Consider the following 13,394-nt stretch of genomic DNA (forward strand, 5'->3'; position numbering starts at 1 on the left):
TTGTAAAGCTTGTATTTTTTCCAATTTTATTGATAGATTTCAAGGGCTATAAAGTATAAACGGCTATAAAATATAAACATCTTCCTCAAATATGTAAAAATGTCTTTCCCGCGCTTGTCTAAATAATCTCAAAACCGCCATTTTGTGATTACTGCATTCTAAAGTAGCCTACTCACGATTCAATTTCAGTAACAATCTGTTGACACAATCTGCAGTGAGCTGACAGATTGTGTCGTGAATTATAGTATAGTTGAGGGCACGTTGGGGGCGTAACCCAACATGTTGCGAATTGGATCGGCGCGGAAGCAACCCGACAAATTGTCTCAGCAGATTGTGTGCGTGTTGAAACGTGAGTATTGTGATTGCTCCAATCTCGGCTCAATCGCGCTGCCGCGTTAACTAAGAATGCAGTAATCGCAAAATGGCGGTTTTGAGATAAACGCGGGAAAGACATTTTTACATATTTGAGGAAGATGTTTATATTTTATAGCCGTTTATACTTTATAGCCCTTGAAATCTATCAATAAAATTGGAAAAAATACAAGCTTTACAAAGATAATTATCTTATATTTCATAAATTAGTATATCCATTAATAATGCGTATTATTGCGTTGAGGTTTAGCATCAGGCCAGGCATCAACGTGACGTGCACACGTTGTGGCGAGCAATCGCGGAATGAAATTGTATCATCAGATTGAGGGTTGGATGAATCGTGAGTAGAGAATGCTCAATCGCGACTGCAACAAATTGTGTCAGCAGATTGTGGGTGTCATTGTCAGAGTTACTCAGAATGGAGAAATATACCATCCACGCGAAGACCGACATCCGCGCGGACGGAGTCGCGGGCGGAAGCTAGTAGCAAAAAAACTTTTTTAAAACACTTAATATGTTTTTGTTTTAAACTGTTTTGGAAAAGGATGAAACATAAAATTATAAAAATACAGTCCAAGAGCTGGGTGCATTTTTTATAAAATAATATTGTGTTGAACATTAGAAAATTGTAATTTCTTGAGTTTTTCATAATTTTGCTTTGAAAAACAACTTATTTTAGATGACATTTATTCGTTTTAAATTATTGACATTACTGTATTTCTAAATTATAATATTCAAAGTTAATTGATCCGAAAGCCAAAGAGAATACAAATAGTTCCGTGATACAAATACTAGGTACGTAAGCGTAGCTGTAGGTAAGCTACTACGGTAATACGGATTTTTAATTAAACGAAGTCAACTGACGTTTACTGTGTTGTCAGTTTTTGATGAAATAAAAATAACGCTGTGACCACGGACCTATAGGCTGTTTGAAATCTAATCCTCTGTCTACTTATTTTTATTGATATTTTATTTTTATAACTTAAAAAATGCGAATTCTCTACTTAATAGATTATAGTCAAATCCGTCAATTCCAAGTCAAATCTCTTCGCGGAAGGGCTGGTAAGTATATCTTAGGCTTGGTAAAAGCAATCAGGCAATCCTCATGTTCAAATTTTCCAATGTTCAACACATGACGTGAACATGCACACAGCTCTAAGACTATTTTTTTTTTATTTTGTGTTGCGACCTTTTACAAAACAGTTATTATAGATCAAAAAACGACGTGTGGCACTCGCGGTAAAGCTATTGCATGCTGTGCCTTCAAGCCACACCTCCGCCCGTCGGAGAGGAGAGCTTGAGGTTTTTTCGTTACGGAATTTTTCGATTCGGTCCCCGCGCTCAAGGCCCGCGATAGAAGCTATGCAATAGCTTAAAATTATAATTGTTTTAAAATAAGTTTATTTTTGCTATATTAATAAAAAATAGTAACACTGATATTTATATGCCAGTTTGACATTCATTTGTTTACGATTTGCACAGATTTGACATTGACACTATTGTTTATTTTAATTTTATCATTGTTATTACAAATTTGTAAATTGTAGACAAAGAGTAAATTAATTACCTATTAAAGGGGGAGATTGTAGATAATAGTTATTAATGCTAAGTTTACCAGCATATAACGATTAAATACATTTGTTATGTATACTTTGCTATTTATTATCATTGTGTTAATTTATAAAATGTCTCGTAGGTATTCGCAAGATTGCGACTGGAACATTTTTTAATGAACGAAATTAAACTATAACTCTTCACATTATGTATTAGGTAGGTACATACATATGAATTGAACGTCTCAGAATAAAAACTAATTTGAGAATATACTTCTATATAATAATTTACTATAAAATATTGCACCTACTATGGATAATATCTGCCGTATCTGCTTAGAATCTTTAGAAGAAAAGTATAAAGTATCACTGACAGATACTTTTAAAGGTCTAAGAATATTTAAATACATAAATTCCATAACAAATATTGAAATAAAAGAGAATGATGGCTTCCCTTTCTCTATGTGTTTGAAATGTTATGACGAATTTGAGACTGCAGTTAATTTTAGAGAGAAATGTATACAATCTGATAATAAATTCAGAGAACATAACAGCCTGCCAAAAAATGATTATACAGTATGCATTTTCAAAGAAGAAAGTAATGACAATGAATTGTCGGAACATTATAATAGTAATGATGAACCAATGATAGATGTAAAACCCTTGCTTAATTCTAATGCCTTAGAATGTGATACTTATGAATGTATTACTGAATTTCAATCATCTAATGAGGATGAGGATTTAACTTGCAACAAGGGTAATGTTTCTAAAGCAGCAGAAACCTTGCACTTGCATCAGGCTAAGAAGAAATGTGAAGTGACTAGATTTGAATGTGACGACTGTGGAGAAGTATTTAAAAGCAAATTTAAAATGGCAGTACATTGGAAAAAAGTGCACTTGCCAAGTAAACAGATTTGTCCAAACTGTAAAAAGAATTTCAAAACATTTGAATCATTGAACAGGCATAAGTCAAAGAAAACTTGCCATAGAATTGATGAGAAATGGATGCACATAGAAGGCGTTGGAAAAGCTAGAGTATTTACATGTAAGGTATGTTCATATACAACAAAGATATCATACAGTATGGTAAGACATGTCCGCAACCACACTAATGAGCAACACTACACATGCTCATATTGTCCCCATAGTTTTAAGAAAATGTCGTCATTAGTGTTCCACCAGGATAACAAGCATAATATTTCGTCACAAGGACAGGAAAAGTGCAACAAATGTGAGAAAATATTTCGAGACAAGTATCAGTTCAAGCAGCACATAGCCCGTGTTCACGAAAACCCAATAATACAATGTCCTGTATGCAAGATTTCTCTCCGGAAGCGTGGTCTTAATCGCCACATGATTAGGCATGCTGGCCGCAAAGATTTTACGTGCGAAGTTTGTGGTTGGTCAGGTTATAATAACTATGAACTAATAAATCACAGGCTAAGAAAACATTCTGAACATAGGAGATATACTTGAATATTTTGTGTACATACAAAACTTATATATCTAAATCAATGAATAGCCATGAGAACGGGCATAAAAGTGGGCAGTTTTGCTGTAACATCTGTTTTGTATTTGTAAAAGATAAAGATAGATTGTTGAAACATCAAGAGCTTCATATGGATGGGAAAATATTATTTCAGTGTCCATACTGTCACTTGAAATATATATATATTATATAAAACTAAAAGGTGACTGATATAGTGATCTATCAACGCACAGCCCAAACCACTGGACGTATCGGGCTGAAATTTGGCATGCAGGTAGGTATCCCCTAAGAAAGGATTTGGATCAATTCTACCCCCAAGGGGATTAAATAAGGGATGAAAGTTTGTATGAAACTATGTCAATTTTATACCGATCGGGCTTAGACTTTGCATGCATACAGCTACTATGACGTAGGCATTCCCTAAGTAAGGATTTTGTAAAATTCCACCTCTAAGGGGATAAAATATGTGATTAAAGTTTTGTAGTTTTGTAGGCCCTAAGTTTTTACATACGCTAAAAAAATGTACCAAAGCCGCAAAAAATATACCTAATTAATATTAATACTTCTTAACGCGAGCGAAGCCGCGGGTAAAAGCTAGTTTCACAAATAAAGCTAAAAGGAGACATGTGAAGATAAAGCATTCTGTAACTTTGTTACCCAGTAAGGGAGATATAGGTACAGCAAGTGAAAATAAGAGTAGTATTGAAATTCAGCTAGACAAGAAAATTCTCAATGATTTTACGTAATAAGGAATTGTTTATAGTATCTATATTTATATCTTATATCCTATAGTATCTAAGGGCGGCCGTACACGGACCGCTCGAGCAGTTAACGGCTGAGCGACGTACACGGACGGCTCGAGCGGTCGGCGTCAACTGCTCGAGCCGTCGGTTGTTGACCGCTCGAGCCGTCGCTACTAACCGCTCAGGCGGTTGATTTTTTTGACTAGTCAAGTCATTGATTTTCAGGGGGGAAGGAGCCGTCGACGGCTCTAGCGCAGTCAACGGCTCGAGCAGTCAGTGTATGCCTCACGACCGCTCGCGAGCCGTCAACGGCACGATGGAATTTCATCATGCAGTTGACGGCTTGAAGCGGTCGCGACGGCTCGAGCCGTCACGTGTACGGCGGTGAATGAATGCCTATAGTTCACCGCGCGGTCGCGGCTTCAAGCGGTCGGTCCCAACTGCTTGAAGCGGTCCGTGTACGGCCGCCCTTAATGTTATGTTATTTAGATATTGGAATATTAAATTACTAGATTTGCGCCCGCGGCTTCGCCCGCGTTTGCAAAGGAAAACCCGCATAGTTCCCGTTCCCGTGGGATTTCCGGGATAAAAAATATCCTATGTGTTAATCCAAGTTACCCTCTATATGTGTGCTAAATTTCATTGTAATCGGTTCAGTAGTTTTTACGTGAAAGAGTAACAAACATCCATACATCCATACTTACAAACTTTCGCCTTTATAATATTTATTAGATATTCGATATTAGATTGTAAAACACTATTACACTGTTTTATTTGCAACCCTGTCTGTCTACTTATTCTTTTGGGTATTTTATTTTTATAACTTAAAAATGCGAATTCTATACATATAATATAGTCAAATCCTACACAATCTCTTCGCGGAAGGACTGGTTAATTTTAGGCTTGGTAAAAGCAATCGGGCAAACCTCATGTCCAAATTTTCTAATGTTCAACACATGACGTGAACATGCCCACAGCTCTTAGACTACATTTTTTTTAAATTTTGTGTTGCGTCCTTTTTCAAAACAGTTTTGTAGCAAAAAATTATAATTGTTTTAAAATAACTTTATTTTTGCTATATTAATAAAAAATAGTAACACTGATATTTTTATGCCAGTTTGACATTCATTTGTTTACGATTTGACCAATGGATTTGACATTGACAGTATTGACACTATTGTATTTCTGTATTTCTAAATTCTAATTTCTATCAATTTCTTTATCATTGTTAATACAATTTACAAATTTGTATTATTGTAGACAAAGAAAAAATTATTAAAGGGGGAGATTGTAGATAATAGTTTGTGCTAAGTTTACCTACAGCATATAACGATTAAATACATTTGTGATACTTTGCTATTTATTTATCATTGTGTTAATTTATAAAATGTCTCTTAATCGCAAGATTGCAACTGGATACATCTGGAACATTTTTTAATGAACGAAATTTAACTAGATAATCCTTCACATTATGCATTACATACATACGAATTGAACTTCTTCTATTTTGAGAAGTATACTACAATAGGTAATTTACTATAAAATATTGTACTATGGATAATATCTGCCGTATCTGCTCAGAATCTTTAGAAGGAAAGTATAAAGTATCACTGACAGATACTTTTAAAGGTCTAAGAATATTTAAATACATAAATTCCATAGCAAATATTGAAATAAAAGAGAATGATGGCTTCCCTTTCTCTATGTGTTTGAAATGTTATGACAAATTTGAGACTGCAGTTAATTTTAGAGAGAAATGTATACAATCTGATAATAAATTAAGAGAAGATTACGGCCTACCAAAAAATGATAATACAGTATGCATTTTCAAAGAAGAAAGTAATGACAATGAATTGTCGGAACATTATAATAGTAATGATGAACCAATGATAGATGTAAAACCCTTGCTTAATTCTAATGCCTTAGAATGTGATACTTATGGATGTATTACTGAATTTCAATCATCTAATGAGGATGAGGATTTAACTTGCAACAAGTGTAATGTTTCTAAAGCAGCAGAAACCTTGCACTTGCATCAGGCTAAGAAGAAATGTGAAGTGACTAGATTTGAATGTGACGACTGTGGAGAAGTATTTAAAAGCAAATTTAAAATGGCAGAACATTGGAAAAAAGTGCACTTGCCAAGTAAACTGATTTGTCCAAACTGTAAAAAGAATTTTAAAACATTTGAATCATTGAACAGGCATAAGTTAACGAAAATTTGCCACAGAATTGATGAGAAATGGATGCACATAGAAGGCGTTGGCAAAGCTAGAGTATTTACATGTAAGGCATGTTCACATACAACAAAGAAATCATGCAGTATGGTAGCACATGTCCGCAACCACATTAATGAGCAACACTACACATGCTCATTTTGTCCCCGTAGTTTTAAAAAAATGTCGTCATTAGTGTTCCACCAGGATAACACGCATAATATTTTGTCACAAGGACAGGAAAAGTGCAACAAATGTGAGAAAATATTTCGAGACAAGTATCAGTTCAAGCAGCACATAGCCCGTGTTCACGAAGACCCAATAATACAATGTCCTGTATGCAAGATTTCTCTCCGGAAGCGTGGTCTTAATCGCCACTTGAGTAGGCATGCTGGCCGCAAAGATTTTAAGTGCGAAGTTTGCGGTTGGTCAGGTTATAATAATGGTGAACTAACAATTCACAGGTTCAGAAAACATTCTGAAGATAAGAGATATACTTGCAAATTGTGTCCATACAAAACATACAAATCAAAATCAATGAATAGCCATGAGAACAGGCATAAAAGTGGGCAGTTTTGCTGTAACATCTGTTTTATATTTGTAAAAGATAAAGATAGATTGTTGAAACATCAAGAGCTTCATATGGATGGGAAAATATTTCAGTGTCCATACTGTCACTTGAAATATTTCACAAATAAAGCTAAAAGGAGACATGTGAAGATAAAGCATTCTGTAACTTTGTTACCCAGTAAGGGAGATATAGGTACAGCAAGTGAAAATAAGAGTTGTATTGAAATTCAGCTAGACAAGAAAATTCTCAATGATTTTGAGTAATAAGGAATTATTTATAGTATCTGATATGATATTTAGTTATTTGAATATTATATTATTGTAAAACACTATTACACTGTTTTATTTGCAACCCTCTATGTCTACTTATTCTTTTGGGTATTTTATTTTTATAACTTAAAAATGCGAATTCTCTACATATAATATAGTCAAATCCTACACAATCTCTTCGCGGAAGGACTGGTTAATTTTAGGCTTGGTAAAAGCAATCGGGCAATCCTCATGTCCAAATTTTCTAATGTTCAACACATGACGTGAACATGCACACAGCTCTAAGACTACATTTTTTTTTAAATTTTGTGTTGCGTCCTTTTTCAAAACAGTTTTATAGCAAAAAATTATAATTGTTTTAAAATAAGTTTATTTTTGCTATATTAATAAAAAATAGTAACACTGATATTTATATGCCAGTTTGACATTCATTTGTTTACGATTTGACATTGACAGTATTGACACTATTGTATTTCTAATTTCTATATTTTATCATTGTTATTACAATTTACAAATTTGTATTATTGTAGACAAAGAGTAAATTATTAAAGGGGGAGATTGTTGATAATAGTTTGTGCTAAGTTTACCTACATCATATAACGATTAAATACATTTGTGATACTTTGCTATTTATTATCATTGTGTTAATTTATAAAATATCTCATATTCGCAAGATTGCAACTGGATACATCTGGAACATTTTTTAATGAACGAAATTTAACTAGATAATCCTTCACATTATGCATTACATACGTACGAAATGAACTTCTTCTAATTTGAGAAGTATACTACAATAATTTACTATAACATATTGTACTATGGATAATATCTGCCGTATCTGCTTAGAATCTTTAGAAGAAAAGTATAAAGTATCACTTACAGATACTTTTAAAGGTCTAAGAATATTTAAATACATAAATTCCATAACAAATATTGAAATAAAAGAGAATGATGGCTTCCCTTTCTCTATGTGTTTGAAATGTTATGACAAATTTGAGACTGCAGTTAATTTTAGAGAGAAATGTATACAATCTGATAATAAATTAAGAGAAGATTACGGCCTACCAAAAAATGATAATACAGTATGCATTTTCAAAGAAGAAAGTAATGACAATGAATTGTCGGAACATTATAATAGTAATGATGAACCAATGATAGATGTAAAACCCTTGCTTAATTCTAATGCCTTAGAATGTGATACTTATGGATGTATTACTGAATTTCCATCATATAATGAGGATGAGGATTTAACTTGCAACAAGGGTAATGTTTCAAAAGCAGCAGAAACCTTGCACTTGCATCAGGCTAAGAAGAAATGTGAAGTGACTAGATTTGAATGTGATGACTGTGGAGAAGTATTTAAAAGCAAATGTAAAATGGCAGTACATTGGAAAAAAGTGCACTTGCCAAGTAAACTGATTTGTCCAAACTGTAAAAAGAATTTTAAAACATTTAAATCATTGAACAGGCATAAGTCAGAGAAAACTTGCCATAGAATTGATGAGAAATGGATGCACATAGAAGGCGTTGGCAAAGCTAGAGTATTTACATGTAAGGTATGTTCATATACAACAAAGATATCATACAGTATGGTAAGACATGTCCGCAAACACACTAATGAGCAACACTACACATGCTCATATTGTCCCCATAGTTTTAAGAAAATGTCGTCATTAGTGTTCCACCAGGATGACAAGCATAATATTTTGTCACAAGGACAGGAAAAGTGCAACAAATGTAAGAAAATATTTCAAGACAAGTATCAGTTCAAGAAGCACATAGCCAGTGTTCACGAAGACCCAATAATACAATGTCCTGTATGCAATATTTCTCTCCGGAAGCGTGGACTTAATCGCCACATGATTAGGCATGCTGGCCGCAAAGATTATACGTGCGAAGTTTGCGATTGGTCAGGTTATAATAAGTATGAACTAACAAATCACAGGCTAAGAAAACATGAAGATAGGAGATATACTTGCAAATTGTGTCCATACAAAACTTACATATCTGAATCAATGAATAGCCATGAGAACAGGCATACAAGTGGGCAGTTATGCTGTAACATCTGTTTTGTATTTGTAAAAGATAAAGATAGATTGTTGAAACATCAAGAGCTTCATATGGATGGGAAAAAATTTCAGTGTCCATACTGTCACTTGAAATATTTCACAAATAAAGCTAAAAGGGATCATGTGAGGATGAAGCATTCTGAAACTTTGTTATCCAGTAAGGGAGATATAGGTACCTATAGCAAGTGAAATTAAGAGTAGTAGGTATCGAAATTCAGCTAAACAAGAAAATTCTCAATGATTTTGAGTAATAAGGAATTATTTATAGTATCTTAATGATATTTAGATATTAAGATATTGGAATATTTAACTATTGTAAAACACTATTACACTGTTTTATTTGCAACCCTCTCTGTCTACTTATTCTTTTGGGTATTTTATTTTTATAACTTAAAAATGCGAATTTTCTACATATAATATAGTCAAATCCTACACAATCTCTTCGCGGTAGGACTGGTTAATTTTAGGCTTGGTAAAAGCAATCGGGCAATCCTCATGTCCAAATTTTCTAATGTTCAACACATGACGTGAACATGCACACAGCTCTTAGACTACATTTTTTTTTAAATTTTGTGTTGCGTCCTTTTTCAAAACAGTTTTGTAGCAAAAAATTATAATTGTTTTAAAATAAGTTTATTTTTGCTATATTAATAAAAAATAGTAACACTGATATTTATATGCCAGTTTGACATTCATTTGTTTACGATTTGACATTGACAGTATTGGCACTATTGTACTGTCTACGCTACTGTATTTCTAATTTGATAATTTCTTAATTCTTTATTTTTAATTTTATTCTATTACATAGCGTTGATAATACAAGTTTGTAAATTGTAGACAAAGAGTAAATTAATTATTAAAGGGGCAGATTGTAGATAATAGATAATAGTGTGATAATAAGTTTACCTACATCATATAACGATTAAATACATTTGTCATACTTTGCTATTTATTAACATTGTGTTAATTTATATAAATGTCTCGTAGTCGCAAGAGTGCAACTGGATACATCTGGAACATTTTTTAATGAACGAAATTTAACTAGATAATCCTTCACATTATGCATTACATACATTATACATATGAATTAAACTTCTTCTAATTTGAGAAGTAAACTACCTACAATAATTTACTATAAAATATTGTACTATGGATAATATCTGCCGTATCTGCTTAGAATCTTTAGAAGAAAAGTATAAAGTATCACTGACAGATACTTTTAAAGGTCTAAGAATATTTAAATACATAAATTCCATAACAAATATTGAAATAAAAGAGAATGATGGCTTCCCTTTCTCTATGTGTTTGAAATGTTATGACAAATTTGAGACTGCAGTTAATTTTAGAGAGAAATGTATACAATCTGATAGTAAATTAAGAGAAGATTACGGCCTACCAAAAAATGATAATACAGTATGCATTTTCAAAGAAGAAAGTAATGACAATGAATTGTCGGAAAATTATAATAGTAATGATGAACCAATGATAGATGTAAATCCCTTGCTTAATTCTAATGCCTTAGAATGTGATACTTATGGATGTATTACTGAATTTCCATCATATAATGAGGATGAGGATTTAACTTGCAACAAGGGTAATGTTTCTAAAGCAGCAGAAACCTTGCACTTGCATCAGGCTAAGAAGAAATGTGAAGTGACTAGATTTGAATGTGACGACTGTGGAGAAGTATTTAAAAGCAAATTTAAAATGGCAGAACATTGGAAAAAAGTGCACTTGCCAAGTAAACTGATTTGTCCAAACTGTAAACAGAATTTTAAAACATTTAGATCATTTAACATACATAAGTCAAAAAAAACTTGCCATAGAATTGATGAGAAATGGATGCACATAGAAGGCGTTGGTAACACTAGAGTATTTACATGTAAGGCATGTTCATATACAACAAAGATATCATACAGTATGGTAAGACATGTCCGCAACCACACTAATGAGCAACACTACACATGCTCATATTGTCCCCATAGTTTTAAGAAAATGTCGTCATTAGTGTTCCACCAGGATAACAAGCATAATATTTCGTCACAAGGACAGGAAAAGTGCAACAAATGTGAGAAAATATTTCAAGACAAGTATCAGTTCAAGCAGCACATAGCCCGTGTTCACGAAGACCCAATAATACAATGTCCTGTATGCAAGATTTCTCTCCGGAAGCGTGGTCTTAATCGCCACATGAGTAGGCATGCTGGCCGCAAAGATTTTAAGTGCGAAGTTTGCGGTTGGTCAGGTTATAATAACGGTGAACTAACAAATCACAGGTTCAGAAAACATTCTGAAGATAAGAGATATACTTGCAAATTGTGTCCATACAAAACTTACACATCTAAATTAATTAATAGCCATGAGAACAGGCATACAAGTGGGCAGTTTTGCTGTAACATCTGTTTTGTATTTGTAAAAGATAAAGATAGACTGTTGAAACATCAAGAGCTTCATATGGATGGGAAAACATTTCAGTGTCCATACTGTCACTTGAAATATTTCACAAATAAAGCTAAAAGGGATCATGTGAGGATGAAGCATTCTGAAACTTTGTTATCCAGTAAGGGAGATATAGGTACCTATAGCAAGTGAAATTAAGAGTAGTAGGTATCGAAATTCAGCTAGACAAGAAAATTCTCAATGATTTTGAGTAATAAGGGATTGCGGAAACCCCCCCCCCCTTCTATTTTTTTTTAAATTTTTTTTTAGTTTATATTTATAGTAGCTTACCGCCCGCGGCTTCGCCCGCTTTGTCTAAAACCTAATAAATTATATACTTAAACCTTCTCCTTGAATCACTCTACCTATCTATTAAAAAAAACCTCATCAAAATCCGTTGCGTAGTTTTAAAGATTTAAGCATATAAAGGCACATATGGAAAAAGGGACAAAAAAAGCGACTTTGTTTTATACTATGTAGTGAAATGTAGTTAGAAATATATTGAAGATTATGGGCTTTCTTGACTGCTCCGGCGCTGCAGAACGTGGCGCTTGCCCCCGTGTACCTCGTTGCAGGCAGGAGTCTTCACTCGCCTCGTAGCTTCAGGTTTTTCGTCGCCTTTGGCGACCAGCCTCAGCCACTCCGGCTCGCTTGACTCTGCCTGCTCCTTATATATATAATTAATTATAAGCAATTAAAAATTGATAAAATTTAAATTAAAATCACGTGACTATAAACGCGCCATGACTGGTCACCATAGATGTGACGTCAAAATGTTTTAGTTGTAACTATACGTTTTTCTATCAACTGCAATGTGTGAAAACTAACATTATGACGTCACACGCGTCCGGGTGACGCTTCGGGAGTTGTCGGTGTGTTTTCGGTACTGGATTCAAAGACTAATTGTCCGTATTTAAGCAAAAAGGAACCACCCAGCAAACACGCACTTCTGAGATATCAAAGGATTTACAAAAACATTTGCAGCTCTGTTAGATGAAGTAAAATTAATATTTATTTTATTTAAATTCATTGATAAATTACTTATTTAAGTATGTGTATATAAATTTGCTCTGAATACTCTTAAACTTTCTAGATAATTAAGAAAATGTGCATGTGGTTCCTTTTAACATTTATCAATTGATAGGTTTTCTCTTATACAAAAAAGAACCACAACCCAGGAATTTAATGATATAAATGAAACTATGTATTTATAATATCGTAATAAAGGTTTAAAATACTTATGGAGGACGTTTATTCGACGTTATCATCAAATTGGATTTCAAAATCCACCGTGTCTAGTCCATCTATGTGGTCTTCTATTGCATCATCACTAATGAGACCGTTATAAAAACTCTGTGCATCTTGTGGAATGAGATGTAATATGGCCTGAATGTCGCTTGAAGGTGAAGAAAACTTTTCCAAAGGTATCGACGTATTGTATTCTTCGTTATCTTCTGTAATAAAAAGAAAAAAGCTTTAAATCAAAACAATAAAGCCGCGTGACTTTTATACGTAGGTATATGGCGACAGCAAAATATTATTTGTTCTTATAAAGCCGTGTTCCTACTAGACGACTAAGTATGTTGTAGGTACATGCACCATGTACAAAAAACTGGCTAAGTGTGAGTCGGACTCGCGCAACGAAGAGTTCCGTACCATTATCTAAAAAAACG

At 33.6% G+C, this 13,394-nt stretch overlaps 3 protein-coding genes across 3 annotated transcripts; all 3 read left to right on the forward strand.

The window, feature by feature from the left end:
* Window positions 1-1,892: 1,892 nt before the first annotated feature.
* LOC123705149 (zinc finger protein 28-like) lies at window positions 1,893-3,558 on the forward strand. The gene has a single exon (XM_045653803.1). The coding sequence runs from the start codon at window positions 2,238-2,240 to the stop codon at window positions 3,399-3,401; it is 1,164 nt and encodes a 387-aa protein (XP_045509759.1). The 5' UTR covers window positions 1,893-2,237; the 3' UTR covers window positions 3,402-3,558.
* Window positions 3,559-5,330: 1,772 nt separating this feature from the next.
* Window positions 5,331-7,275, forward strand: LOC123705090 (zinc finger protein 528-like). Its single transcript, XM_045653713.1, has one exon. It carries the CDS (start codon window positions 5,711-5,713, stop codon window positions 7,205-7,207), a length of 1,497 nt encoding a protein of 498 aa, XP_045509669.1. The 5' UTR covers window positions 5,331-5,710; the 3' UTR covers window positions 7,208-7,275.
* A 290-nt stretch (window positions 7,276-7,565) lies between these two features.
* On the forward strand, window positions 7,566-9,611 carry LOC123705096 (zinc finger protein 311-like). Its single transcript, XM_045653725.1, has one exon. The coding sequence runs from the start codon at window positions 8,032-8,034 to the stop codon at window positions 9,469-9,471; it is 1,440 nt and encodes a 479-aa protein (XP_045509681.1). The 5' UTR covers window positions 7,566-8,031; the 3' UTR covers window positions 9,472-9,611.
* Window positions 9,612-13,394: the final 3,783 nt, after the last annotated feature.

Source organism: Colias croceus, chromosome 2 (assembly GCF_905220415.1).
Source record: "Colias croceus chromosome 2, ilColCroc2.1".
In the NCBI taxonomy this organism is placed as follows: Eukaryota; Metazoa; Arthropoda; class Insecta; order Lepidoptera; family Pieridae; genus Colias; species Colias croceus.